General features: G+C 40.8%; 1 protein-coding gene across 1 annotated transcript; it reads right to left on the reverse strand.

Moving 5' to 3' along the window:
• Nucleotides 1-2,720: 2,720 nt before the first annotated feature.
• On the reverse strand, nt 2,721-12,260 carry phf6 (PHD finger protein 6). The gene is made up of 11 exons (XM_030739421.1): nt 12,111-12,260; nt 9,928-10,092; nt 9,512-9,613; nt 8,011-8,144; nt 7,727-7,773; nt 7,469-7,629; nt 7,222-7,365; nt 7,035-7,139; nt 6,808-6,941; nt 3,716-3,845; nt 2,721-3,546 (listed from the first exon to the last, which is right to left on the reverse strand). Exons 2-10 carry the CDS (start codon nt 10,060-10,062, stop codon nt 3,716-3,718), a joined length of 1,092 nt encoding a protein of 363 aa, XP_030595281.1. The 5' UTR covers nt 10,063-10,092; nt 12,111-12,260; the 3' UTR covers nt 2,721-3,546.
• Between the last annotated feature and the right edge of the window lie 221 nt (nt 12,261-12,481).

Consider the following 12,481-nt stretch of genomic DNA (forward strand, 5'->3'; position numbering starts at 1 on the left):
GATAAAAACAGTAAGCTTGGTTAGCAAATATAATCAAGTTTGACCCCAAACAACCAATGCCAAGGCTTCAAAACAGAGCTTCACAAAACTATGCATGATGTCAGAACAGCTAGGGCCATCTTTTATGTACAGTCTGTGGTTACTAGTTTTCAGTTCAGTTCAGTTTTATTTATATGTGCCAAATCACAGTAACAGTCACCTCAAGAGGCTTTTTATATTGTAAGGTAAAGATTCTACAACACCCAGCAGCCTAGGCCTATTGCAGCGTAACAAAGGGAGGGTTCAGTGTCACCTTATCCAGTCCTAACTGTAAGCTTTATCAACAAGTTTTATGCAAACAGTCACAGTTCCAGTGCTACATGCCAACATTACAGGTTGGATTTTAAATTACATCCAGAAGCTTATTTGAATATTAATTTTTTTTTACACTGATTAAAGACAGATTTAGAAAAATAGGGAAGTATATCTGTTAGTATCAGTATTACGAGTATGACCATGTGTATTTCCTGTTTCAGAGTATATCTAATGTTATACTCCATACAGTATAGTAATGCTAAGAATGTTTTAAGTCTCGTCTCTTTTCAACACTTAGCTGCAAAAACAGCGGCCTTTTAGATTTGATATATGGTACATACTCTTTGGCACTTTCCCACAGTAAGCACAGGTGTTCATGAAACAGGCTGAATTCAATCTAAGTGATTCATTTTCCAGGTCACAGCATTGTGCACCATTCCTCACTGGCATACAGGTTGTTTTTTTTTTTGTGTGATTTATGGTGACAACTGAACAAAACATCCACTGTCATGTTTTTGTACAAGTCAAAGTGTCTGCACCGTCTAACATTCTGTGTAAGATTAGACATTTTAAAATGTATGTGTTGGGGTATTTTATTGCTGTATGGATTTGGACAGTTCTTGGAATTAGAAACACACTAAAAACATAAATAAATGTGCAGGTTTACCAATGAAAGACCTTCTCATGATGGCCAAGGAAATCTTAGTGATTAATGATTTTCTTAGGCACAAGTGGATTTGTGCTTCTGAATGAATTTGATGTTAGTGAAGTACTAGAACCACAGAGACTACAGCTAAGGTCAATTTTTTTCATAGCTAGGTCTGAAAATATATGGAGGATGACATGATTTTGGCTCTGTACAACAACAGAATAGATTTTTCAATGAAGAAATTGAGATGCATTTGAAGCACAGACTCTGGTCGTATTTCAAAGGACATTAACCACAGTGCTCGATCAGCAATGTCTGGAAACTATGAACACCACCAAAGAATGGTGTTTGTTTCAGCCTTTAGTTTTGTCTTCAGTAAGTGAAATACAGCTGGATTAGGTTGAGATTTGTTGATTCACCGCAGAATATTGCACTTTTTGACTATCAGAAATTCCTGGGTTGCTTAAGTTTTATGTCACTGTCCATCTGTTTACAAACTACTTCCCAATCAGCTTTGCTGAATTTGTCTATATTTGAGCAGACAGTTCAGAATTCATCAGGCTGCTTCTAACCTCTGTCACATCATCAATAAACACCAGAGACCCAATCCATTAGAATTCATCAATGCTCATTCACCACACTGCCTCCATTTCTTTGTCCATTCTGTTACAGGGTGATCTGAGTTACATCTGTACAGACAGCACTGTTTTGGCTTTTTTTACACCTTCTTTTGGGCCAGGTCTAATCTGGCTTTTCTATTCCTGAGACTGATTGTTTGTACCTTGTGGATTTTCTTTTGTGACATCCTATCTTTATGATACACTTACCTCCTGGAGAGTATTCTTCACTTGGCTTGATGTTAAGAGGTCTTTACTGTCTGTGGGAAGGATCTTGTGATCGCCCACTTGTTTTTAAATGGTCAAGAGCTCACCTGGTTTTTTTTTTTTTTCTTTTCAATGTACCAAACTGTGCATTTTCTCTGTCTCCCTATACACTCATCAGACACTTTATTAGCTACACCTTGCTAGTACCAGCTGGACCCCCTTCTGCTTTGAGAACTGTCTCAATTCTTCAAATAGAATCAACAAGGTGCTGGAAACATTCCTTAGAGATTTTGGTCCATATTAACAAGATAGCATCACACAGTTGCAGCAGATTTAGTAGCTATGCATCCATAATGCGAATCTCCTGTTCCACCAACTCCCAAAAGGTGCTCATTTGTTCTGCAGTCTGGTGATTGTGGAGGCTATTTGAGTACAGTGAACTCATAGTCATGTCCAAGAAACCAGTTTGAGATAATCTGAGCTTTGTGACATGGTGTGTTAGCCTGAAGATGGGTACACTGTTGTCGTAAAGGGATGGACATGGTCAGCAACAACATTCAGGTATGCTGTGGGGTTTAAACAATGGTCAGTTGGTATTAAGAGGTACAAATTGTGCCAAAAAATATCTGGTATATACTATTGTAGCCTAAGGATGACCCCATTTCACTTGCAGTGAGAGATTTTAGCCCCTTGGAAAAACAGCAGTCATGAACAGTTTGTTTTAGTAATCAACTAAAATGCCAAATAGTCCATCACTCTATAACAATATATGGACCTTCCTGTACCTGCGTGCTCAGTTTTCCTGATGTGGCAGTTAGTGCGTCACACCTCTCTTTAAAACTTCACCAGACTCGCCACTTTTCATCCTCCAACCAGCCACATGTACAGCTTTGAGTTTCTACTACCCTACAGACTCACTTTTAAAATCAAAGACTCAATTCAGTCAGTAAAAGTGTAAAATAAAAATATTTTCTATTCCAATCATTCATGGATACATTTGTAGAGATACAAGTAACAGTACATCAAACAGAGTCAAGCCAACTCCTCTAAAGAGCTCTACTTCGCCCTTTAGCAGCTAAATAAAAAAAACACCACCTTTAACAGTGGGAAAATCCAAGTGCATGCTGGCAAAACTTGTAATTGTGACTGTCTGAAATCCAGATATTCAAAAGTACTCATGATGATAATACAGTAGCAAAATATTACATATCAAGAAAGAAAGGCTAACATGAAAAGAGTATTCTTAAGACGTGATTACAGAAACAAGGTAATCAAACTGCACAACGTCATCGACACTAGTAATAAACAGACCCCTCTTAAAAGTGAGTCCTTTAGAAGCTAGGGAAGGGGAAGCAATGCTTTGACTTTCAACAAGTGTGGGTCATGTTATCTGTGGCAACGTGGGCAGTGAGTGACAATCAAAAGATCAGTCCATCATGTCTTATCCCCGACATTAACATGTATGTTTCAAAACTGGGCCAATAACTGAAACTTGGGAAAGAATAGCCTTGGCTTGTTACGATGCTTCTGCAGTCCAGTGCACTGTGGAGTACCACTGGTCATCCTGTTCAACTCTAAAAAGGGTTTCATGAAGAAGACATCTTGTGCGCACTGGGGCATCTTGTCCATGTGAAACACTTTTGGGAGCTTGTAGACCATGACTTTGTGAGTAGGCCAAGATTTAATATAAAAAAATATCACTCCCAGGTTTTGAGTTCTTCTGTTTGTACTTCCTACGTCACACCGACTGGACCAAACCTGTTTAACCTGAACCCCACCCTTTAAAAATAAATAAAGAAAAAAGAAGAAGAAAAAAAGGGAAGCACAGGTTAGTAGAGCAATTCCACTGCTATTATAATATAATATCTCAGATTAAATATTTGCCATTAAAATTTAGACATTTTTTAGACTTAATATTTTGTGTACAACCAGACAAGTAGTAACGTACTTAGTTGCCATTCACTTGTGTTGATGGTGTTCCTCCATGGTCAATTGCTGCCCTCTCTCTACTGCGATTCTCTCGTTCTTCATCCTCCTCATCCCTCTCCTCATTGCCACTGTGGTTCTTACAGTATAGCCTTAAAAAACAAACAAAACAAAAAACCACACAAGCAGTATTTGTAATTTATGGAATAGAGTAAAAAAAACAAAAAAACAAACAGATTTATTAGTAATCTGTATACATGTAACCTATAAAAGATTTCCCAAAATTTTTCCCCAAGTACTACACTTTCCTACCACTGGTAACAACTGGCAGCAGCAACGCACAAATAAACAAATGCCTATCCCACCTGTCATAGGGCAAGAGGCAGGGTACACCCTGTACAGGTCAGCCTGTCGCAGGGCTAACACAGAGAGACAGACGACCATTCACACTCACACCCAAACCTATGGGCAATTTAGAATCACCAATTAACCTAACCCCAGTAACCGCAAGTCTTTGGACCGTGGGAGGAAACCAGAGAACCTGAAGAAAACCCACACAGACATGGGGAGAACATGCAAACTCCGCACAGAAAGGCCCGGCCCAAGGAAATTTCTTCCCTCTTAGATATTCCACCATCAACTGTAAGTGGTATTACTGCAAAGTGGAAGTGTTTGGAAACCAGAACAACTATGTAAAGTTACAGAGCAGGGTCACCAAATGCTGAGGCATATAGTGCGTACAAGTCCTCAATAACTGCAGAGTCCCAAACTTCCTCTGGCATTAACATCAGCAGAAACACTGTGCACAGGGAGCTTCATGGCATGGGTTTCTATGGCCGAGCCACCTCCATCAGCTCATCCGGGGGGACCCCAAGGCGCTCCCAGCATAGCCGAGAGATATAATCTCTCCAGTGTGTCCTGGGTCTGCCCCAGGGCCTCCCCCTGGTAGGACATGCCCAGAACACCTCACCCAAGAGGCGCCCAGGAGGTATCCTAGTCAGATGCCCGAATCACCTCAACTGACTCCTTTTCATGTGAAGGAGCAGCGGCTGTACTTTGAGCCCCTCCTGAATAACTGCACTCCTCACATGCTCTCTAAGGGAGAGGCCAGCCACCCTTCCACGGAAGCTCATTTCAGCCGCTTGTATTCGCGATCTTATTCTTTTGGTCACTACCCAAAGCTCATGACCGTAGGTGAGGGTTGGGACGTAGATTGACCGGTAATTGACAGCTTTGCTTTCACGCTCAGCTCCCTCTTTACCATGACAGACGGGTGCAGCGTCCGCATCGCTGCAGACGCAGCCCCGATTCGTCTGTCTATCGCCCGTTCCCTTTTCCCGTCACTCGTGAACGAGACCCCAAGATACTTGAACTCCTCCACCTGGAGTGGCAACTCGTCCCTGAGCCGGAGTGGGCACTCCACCCTTTTCTGGCTGAGGACCACGGTCTCAGACTTAGAGGTGCTGATTCTCATGCCAGCCGGTTCACACTTAGCTGCTGTGAGCACTTCCACTGTGAGCTGGAAGCCACCACCTGATGAAGCCAGCAGGACTGCATCATCCCAAAGAGCAGAGACGAGATTCTGAGGCCACCAAAGTGGAAGTCTTCCACCACATGGCTACAACTAGAAATTTGTCAGATCTTAAAAAGAGACCATGGAATTTTATCCGACTTGTTTGAAAAAAAAAAACAAACAACAAAAAAAAACAACAACAACTGTCTTATGTATAAGTCGGATAAAAATCAGATTTTTCAAAACTCTTCAAAAAATATCCGACAGTTTGGGGTCTAATATCAAATTCCGCGGCAATGGCTTTCTGCTTCATCCTGGGATTTGCTCCCTCAAATTTTATAACCTTATATTTTTGCTTGTAAGTGCAAGTTTTTAGCTTACACTTGACTCCTGTGCCTAGTGGAGCCAATCCAGACATCATGTGACTGTATAGACACTCAAGCGACCTCCAGGAATTGTTAGTGTGTGTGTAGTTGTGCATGGAGTTTGTGTAGATCATAAATACTGGAATTGGGTGTGGTGGGAGCAAAGGAGGGCTTTAGCGCTAAATTCATCCATCTATCTATCCAACCATCCATCCATCCATCCTCTTCCGAGGTTAGGGAAAAAAAAAAAAAAAAAAAAAAAAAAAAAAAAAAAATCAGGATCTGCACAAGTCATCCAACTAGAGTGAAATTCCAATTTGTGCAACTTTGACAATTTCTACTATATTTCAGCCTGGAGTCTTTTGTGTTAATGTGATTTGCTACCTCGGTCATGCTAACTTTGTACTCTTCACCTCTGTTGGAGAAGAGACAAATGAAGAGTCCTCCAAAACAGCATGTGAATGGTGTTTATCCGGACAACTTGCATGAGCTCTCTTCAGCTTTCCCAAAAAAAAAAAAAAAAAAAAAAAAGCCAATTTTAAAATTATTATATTAACAGTTTGTTTTCGAGTCTGACTGACAAACTCAGAAATTAGCTGCCTGGCAACAGCTATTTGCTAACTGCATTACAGATCCGGGGCAGCTTGCCAGCTGATGGTTGTGGCTTGTTGCTCCTCAAATTGACCCTAACACAAGAATCAAAGCACTCAGTCTGGCAGACCATCCTGTATGTACTGAACATTGTGAAAGAGGTGATTGTGTGCATCCTGCTGGATCAAAAGGCCTGAAACACACAGTTGTACCTCGGAGCGAGCAACAAAAACCACATTAAGGGGGAATAAAAAAGACAGAAATTCTCTTTTGAGGAGACAAACACTAAAACAAAAGAAAACTCCCAAGAGTACCATGATTCTAGCTCGCTTCCAGAACCGTAATAACAAAACTGACGAGGAGATAATCAATTCTAAAAGTAATATATTCCACAATGGGTTTTAATTCAATGGACAGAATATAAACTACAAATCACTGGAGACAAAAACATTAATTAGCTCTGTGATCCAGTATTCATTTCAGTAATTGAGTTACAAGAATCACTGCAATGTTCTTGATGATCACATAAAACAAATAATTGTTTGCTAACAATTACTGCCGATATAAGGAGACCATAAGTGTGTAATAAATATATAATTAAGTAATTTAGGCAAAAAGAGAGAAGACAACAGACGTTGTGCTCACTTGTAAATGCCACGCGCCATGTTTTCAATATACTTGGCTTTGTCCTGCAGGCCGCAGTGGTAGTGGTAGGTCTTCACGCACGCTTTGATTTCACACCCAATGGTAGCACCCAACTGAGTGCAGAGTGTGCATTTCTGGGAAAAAACCCCAACAAATCCAACACCATTAAATCTGTCATTTTAAATGTAAAAGAACATTTTAAACTCTCGATTATTTCATTTCCCCACCATTCTTTTGCCCCTCTTGATTTCCTGGATGACAGTTTTCACATCAAAGTTTCCAAATTCGGCCCGTGATGTAGTGGTCAGCTGTACCGTCCCCGATGAGAAAAGCTGAAACAGATCCCAGATTAAATGCAGTTGCTGGTACTTTAAGAGCACATTCACAGAATACTCTGCAAACATGAATTCTCACCATGCACTTGTAGTGTGCGGCCACTTTTTTGGAGTTATCCGTATGAAGCATGCCTCTTGTTTCGTTCTCTTCATCACCAGCATGGCAAAAGCCACAGCGCTGGCCGCCGTCTCCAGGGCTGGTCCGAAGAGGTGACCTGTCCCGCTAAAAAAAACGCAACACACCGCATCAGCAAAGTTCACACAAAAGCAGAGACCATTCAAGTGAATCACATAGGCTGTATTTGCAACATGCCACATTGCCTTACGTGAGAGGAGCTCTCCTCATCTGCAGCTTGTGATGAGGTAGAGCGTGTTTCTTCTGACTGGCCACGAGATCCCACCTTGGCTCTCCCCTTCTCAAACCTTCCCCTGCCCCTACTTTGCGGAGGTGAAGAGTCTGAATCCTCAGCCACAGCTCCCTCTTCATCTAATGACAAAGCAACAATCTGGCTTAAGACAAAACGTTTCAGCTTCGAATCATCCATGCAGTATAGCAGGATAACCAATATTAAAATAAACTTTACCTTGAATGCCATCCTGGGAAGCATCCCTGTGTTTGCGGCAGTAAACGCTACAATTAGAAACAAAAGAAACACAGTTCAGTTTAACTGAACCTGGAGCTAAGTTAACTGGCAGGTCTAATGTGCCCAAGGACTGATTAGGAGCGATAGATGGTTGGAGGATAATGACCTCTCCCCAATGTCAGCTGGGATTGGCTCCAACCCTCTTGCAGCTACAGCTAATGAATGCATGGGTGTATGAATATTTATTATATGATGCTCAGTAGCATCCAAAAGTAGAGTCTTACAGGTAAATCCCTTGTGAGGGATTCTCTTTGATCTGGGCTTTGTCCTTAACAGCACAGTAATAGTGATACGTCCTCCGGCACGTCTTCACATCACAGCCGATGGTGGCACCCGGTCGGTGACAAGAAGAACACATCTGCAAAATGGAAAAGCAGATGCCGCTACATCAGTTAGTACACTGATTAAAAATAGCTGTAAATTCGTAACGTCTTCTAATGTGGATCTGAGAAATTATGTCTCCAAATATCGTGCGTCTAATGGGTCATATGCAAATATTAAAAACATATCCCAGTGGGAAACCGTTGATTGTTTCAAGAGAAGAACACATTAAATTCAGCAGGGAAGGTGACATGGAAGTAAAATATGACAATTCAAAAGAAAAACAGTACAGGAAGCAGAGAGCTGCTGATATACTAACATTTTTTCAGCTTCCATAATGTAAGGATGCTTTGTCATGTATGATCATACACTGAATGTTCAGTTACTGGTCAAGTAAGAAATGACTTCTAAAGGAACAGATATTAGTGTTTTAAAAAAACAAACAAACAAACAAACAAAAAAAACATTTAGCATCTTATAGACAAAAATATTAGCTGATTAATCAAGATAATTCTAAAAGATAAATCCATTTTCTTCTGCGTATCCTTCTCAGGGATGCGGGGGTGGGGTGGGGGCTGGAGCCTATCCCAAAAGATAAATCAAAGTAAATAATGATCATCTCTAGATAGGTTGGGATGTGAAATAAATTGCGTGGAAACATGCATTACTAAACTTTAGAGGCCACATTTTTCAGTCTCTAATAAGATAAGATAAAAGATTTTCATAGATTTTAATGATGTAACAAAAAAAAAAACCCCAAAAACAAATATAATACGTGCAACTTAATGCACAGCACCCCTCTCACATTCACATAAAGAAATACAGAATAGTGCAAGCACAGACTTACTGTGCTGCAGTGCATCCCAAAGCCATCTTCTTATTTAACAGTATGTCAGATTGAGGCAAAAACCACAAGCAGCTTTAGATATTGTATTGGATGGGAAAAGCTGATATTTCCCACTTAAACATGACAAGAAACAGGAGGACATAATGTAATAATATGAGCCGGTATCAGCCTCAGTCCTCCATAGCAAACTTACATAGTAGAAATGCAAACACACACACACACACACACACTAAAGGTGAAAGACCATTATATTATTATTAGCACCATCATTTATCACTGTAAAAACAGTAAAACCCAGAGTATCTTTAACATTAGTCACTATCGCTTAAAAGCAGCCATTGTACATCCACAGATGTGCAGCGTTTCCTCAAAAAGAAATGCGCTCAGGGTCATTTCACTGAATTATTCCACAACTGCTTTCAAATGGGCTTAAGTGCCAAAATCCTGAAAGAACAGACCCTGAACTTAAAATCTTGGCCTTTATAACCACTTTAGCAGCAGTGCTAACCCATGCATTCAGTCTGTTTGCTGACCTGAGAACAACAGTTGGTACTCACCAGTTTATTTCCCCTCTTGATCTCTTTTTTCACATCCTCAATGGAAAATCCTCCGATGTTTTCACTGTCTGAATGTGATGTGACCAGGGCTGAAGAGAAAAGCTGCAGAAGACATTTGAAAATATAAAATAAATCAGAAATTCATTTAAATAGCATTTTATGTTTTATACTTTTTACATTTATTTATTGAATTTTATGTTTTATTTCCCTCAACTACTGCTGACGCACAATTTTCACAAGGGAATTTGATCATTTATGGGAGAAGAATCACTTCATTTCACAAGTGCATGAACAAATAAGAATACAAAAACACATGTGAACTGTTCACTATTCTGCTCATGTGGCAAGGACTGCAAGTAGGCAGCTTGCATGAAGGCTCCCAGGCTGAAAGGCTGAGAACAACGCGGCCTCCTCACCATGCACTTATGGTGGGCTGCCACCTTCTGGCTGTCAGACACCAGCAGCTGCCCACACTCCTTGTCCCGGTTGGTTCTGCAGAAGGCACATTTGGGCAGCCGCGCTGCTGCAGCTCCTTTCCTCTGTCCTGACATGGCCAAAGGCTTTCTCGAGTGCCGAAGAGTCTAATTTAAAGAGACATGAAAGTAAGAAAGCTTGTCGACTCTTTTAAAGAGATATGATCAAAACGCTTCTAAAAACAAATGTACTCTACTAAAACACATTGTCCGCCATAATGGATTTGTCTGTACCCTGATTCATAACCATCGCTCATAAACTAGATACAAGCGCTCATTGGCAATATAGGTAAAAAGTGAGCGATGAATATGAACATCACTTACTCTCAGATTCTGTTATTTAAGCAGAAGCCATGTTCTGGAAATCATTTTTTCCACCCTCTCACCAAAGTGAAATAACGAATAAGGCGCTTTGGAAAGGAGCCATGAGAAACTCTTTCCCAGAAACAGCTGGAAACAAAAACTTTGACTCAACAGCTACCTTCAAGTAACTTCAAAACAGAGCAGGGAAAGTCACAAAAAAAAGCAGCTCCGTGTCTGCTTTAAGTGTGGCTCGGCAAAGCCTCGAATGGACCACACACGGGGCCCACAGGTAGTTGGTATGACTTCAATTTCAGAATCCCCCCCCCCAAACTTCAAAATCTCAGAAATGTATGCCAACAGATCATTGGATGGATCATTTCTAAGTGGCTGCTGAATAGACAGGAAGAAAAATGAGTAACAAGTATGTACATTTCTAACCAAACCCAGAATTGTGAAAGTTGTTTTGTGTGGAGATCGTCTTGAAAAATGTCATGGTTGAAGGCCATATTGTCATAATGCAGGTAACCTTTACCAGTCACCCACAGACTAGATAAGATTAAAGAGGAAGAGAAATCAGCAGAAGCTGGTGGAACAAAAATCTGATGCAAACTGGGGTACTTTTAATTACAATGTCCTCCACAGCAGACAACCCCCCCCCCCCCACGAGTCTTTTTCTGCCAGTGATGCAACATGTTTCCTATTTTGTTTGCACACCCTGCACCACTATTCTTCCAAATCTCATCTGCAACAACTTGCAGCCATCCACTTCATAAAAAACATTATTAATCAGTGGAAAATGTGCAGTTTTAGTTCTAATAAGTAGTCAGAACATAGGCATTACCAGGAGTTTGAATCATTTCAAGTTCCACATCATTTCTGTTTCAACTCCAGGTAAATTCTATAACACATTTTAGTTATGCATCAATCAAAATCTCATTGAAATTCACACAAAATCGGTTGCAAATCCGTTACTGTATTCTTTACAGTACAGCGGTGGATCAAACCTCCAAATGTGTGCGGTTATTTTCAGAGATAGTCGGTTGTATGTTGGCCATAAAGCTCTGCATACATCAAAAAAGGAGGATTAAAAAGATACACTGTGGCCACACCAATCCAAAAACCAAAGTGGTTGTTTTTATGTAGATATTAAAAAAAGAAAATCACAATAGCAGGGTGCTGCGACGCCTTGATAGAGCCATTACAGCCATGACAGCAGGGCCAGGATTTCACTGCGGCGGCTACAGGAACGGAGCTCAGCGTGCAAACACACAATACTGCCCGTGTAAATAACACCAAAAAAGACTATATTTCAATAACTGCTGCTCTTTGAATCGCTCTCACATCACAATCTTGTACTACACGACGATGCTTGTGGGAGATTTTTGATAAGAAAGAGCGAAACATAAGGAGCGACTCAAATTTCTCCTACAAACTTTTGAATTAAAGGGGGTGTGTGACTCTTTCTCCACCAAACTAGCTATAACTGAAAACAATTTTACTACGAACATCGCAACACCGCGAAATTTCCCTCCCAAGGCCTTTTCATGCAGGGAAATAAAGGTCGGTTGTGAGAAAATGACTCTTCGACATTATGATTTTACTGGAAGTAGAAAAACTACGAAAATTTCCCTTTAAATGTGGGAAATTATCATGACAGGCGCGGGTCTTTGCGAACCGTTTCGAAGTAAAGAGCGCCATACGTGATGTATCCCTGTGAAAAGAGAGCAGCTCGGCTTGTACGCCAGCAATACGGCCTGAAACGACAACAGGCCAGAAAACAGAGCGGGTATCATCCAGCCGTGGACTCACAGCTCGCAGCTTACCTGTTAATATAATCTTAAAGCGCTGAAACGGTACAAAAGAAAGGAAAAGTGCTCCGGCCAGCGGCTGTTTCTTTCCGTCCTTCACAAGTGATCGTGTGCTTTTCGCAATAGCACCAAGCTAGCTAAAATGTCCACGACGGCAGGACTTCCGGGTGTGTCTTTCAGAATAAAGGTCGTGACGACAAACGTATGTTTCAAACCTTAAAAGAAGAAAGTGGTTTTTGTTTTGTTTTTTACTGGAAATGGCTTTAATTTTGAAGGTTCTTTATCCTGAAAGCAGAACGGAACAATGGGCGGGCATGCAGGTTTAATAAAAAACTAGTACTGTTTTCAATTTAAATACGAGTTGTAGCTAAATTCAGCCCATACTG

This window comes from Archocentrus centrarchus, chromosome 10, assembly GCF_007364275.1.
Source record: "Archocentrus centrarchus isolate MPI-CPG fArcCen1 chromosome 10, fArcCen1, whole genome shotgun sequence".
Classification (NCBI taxonomy): Eukaryota; Metazoa; Chordata; class Actinopteri; order Cichliformes; family Cichlidae; genus Archocentrus; species Archocentrus centrarchus.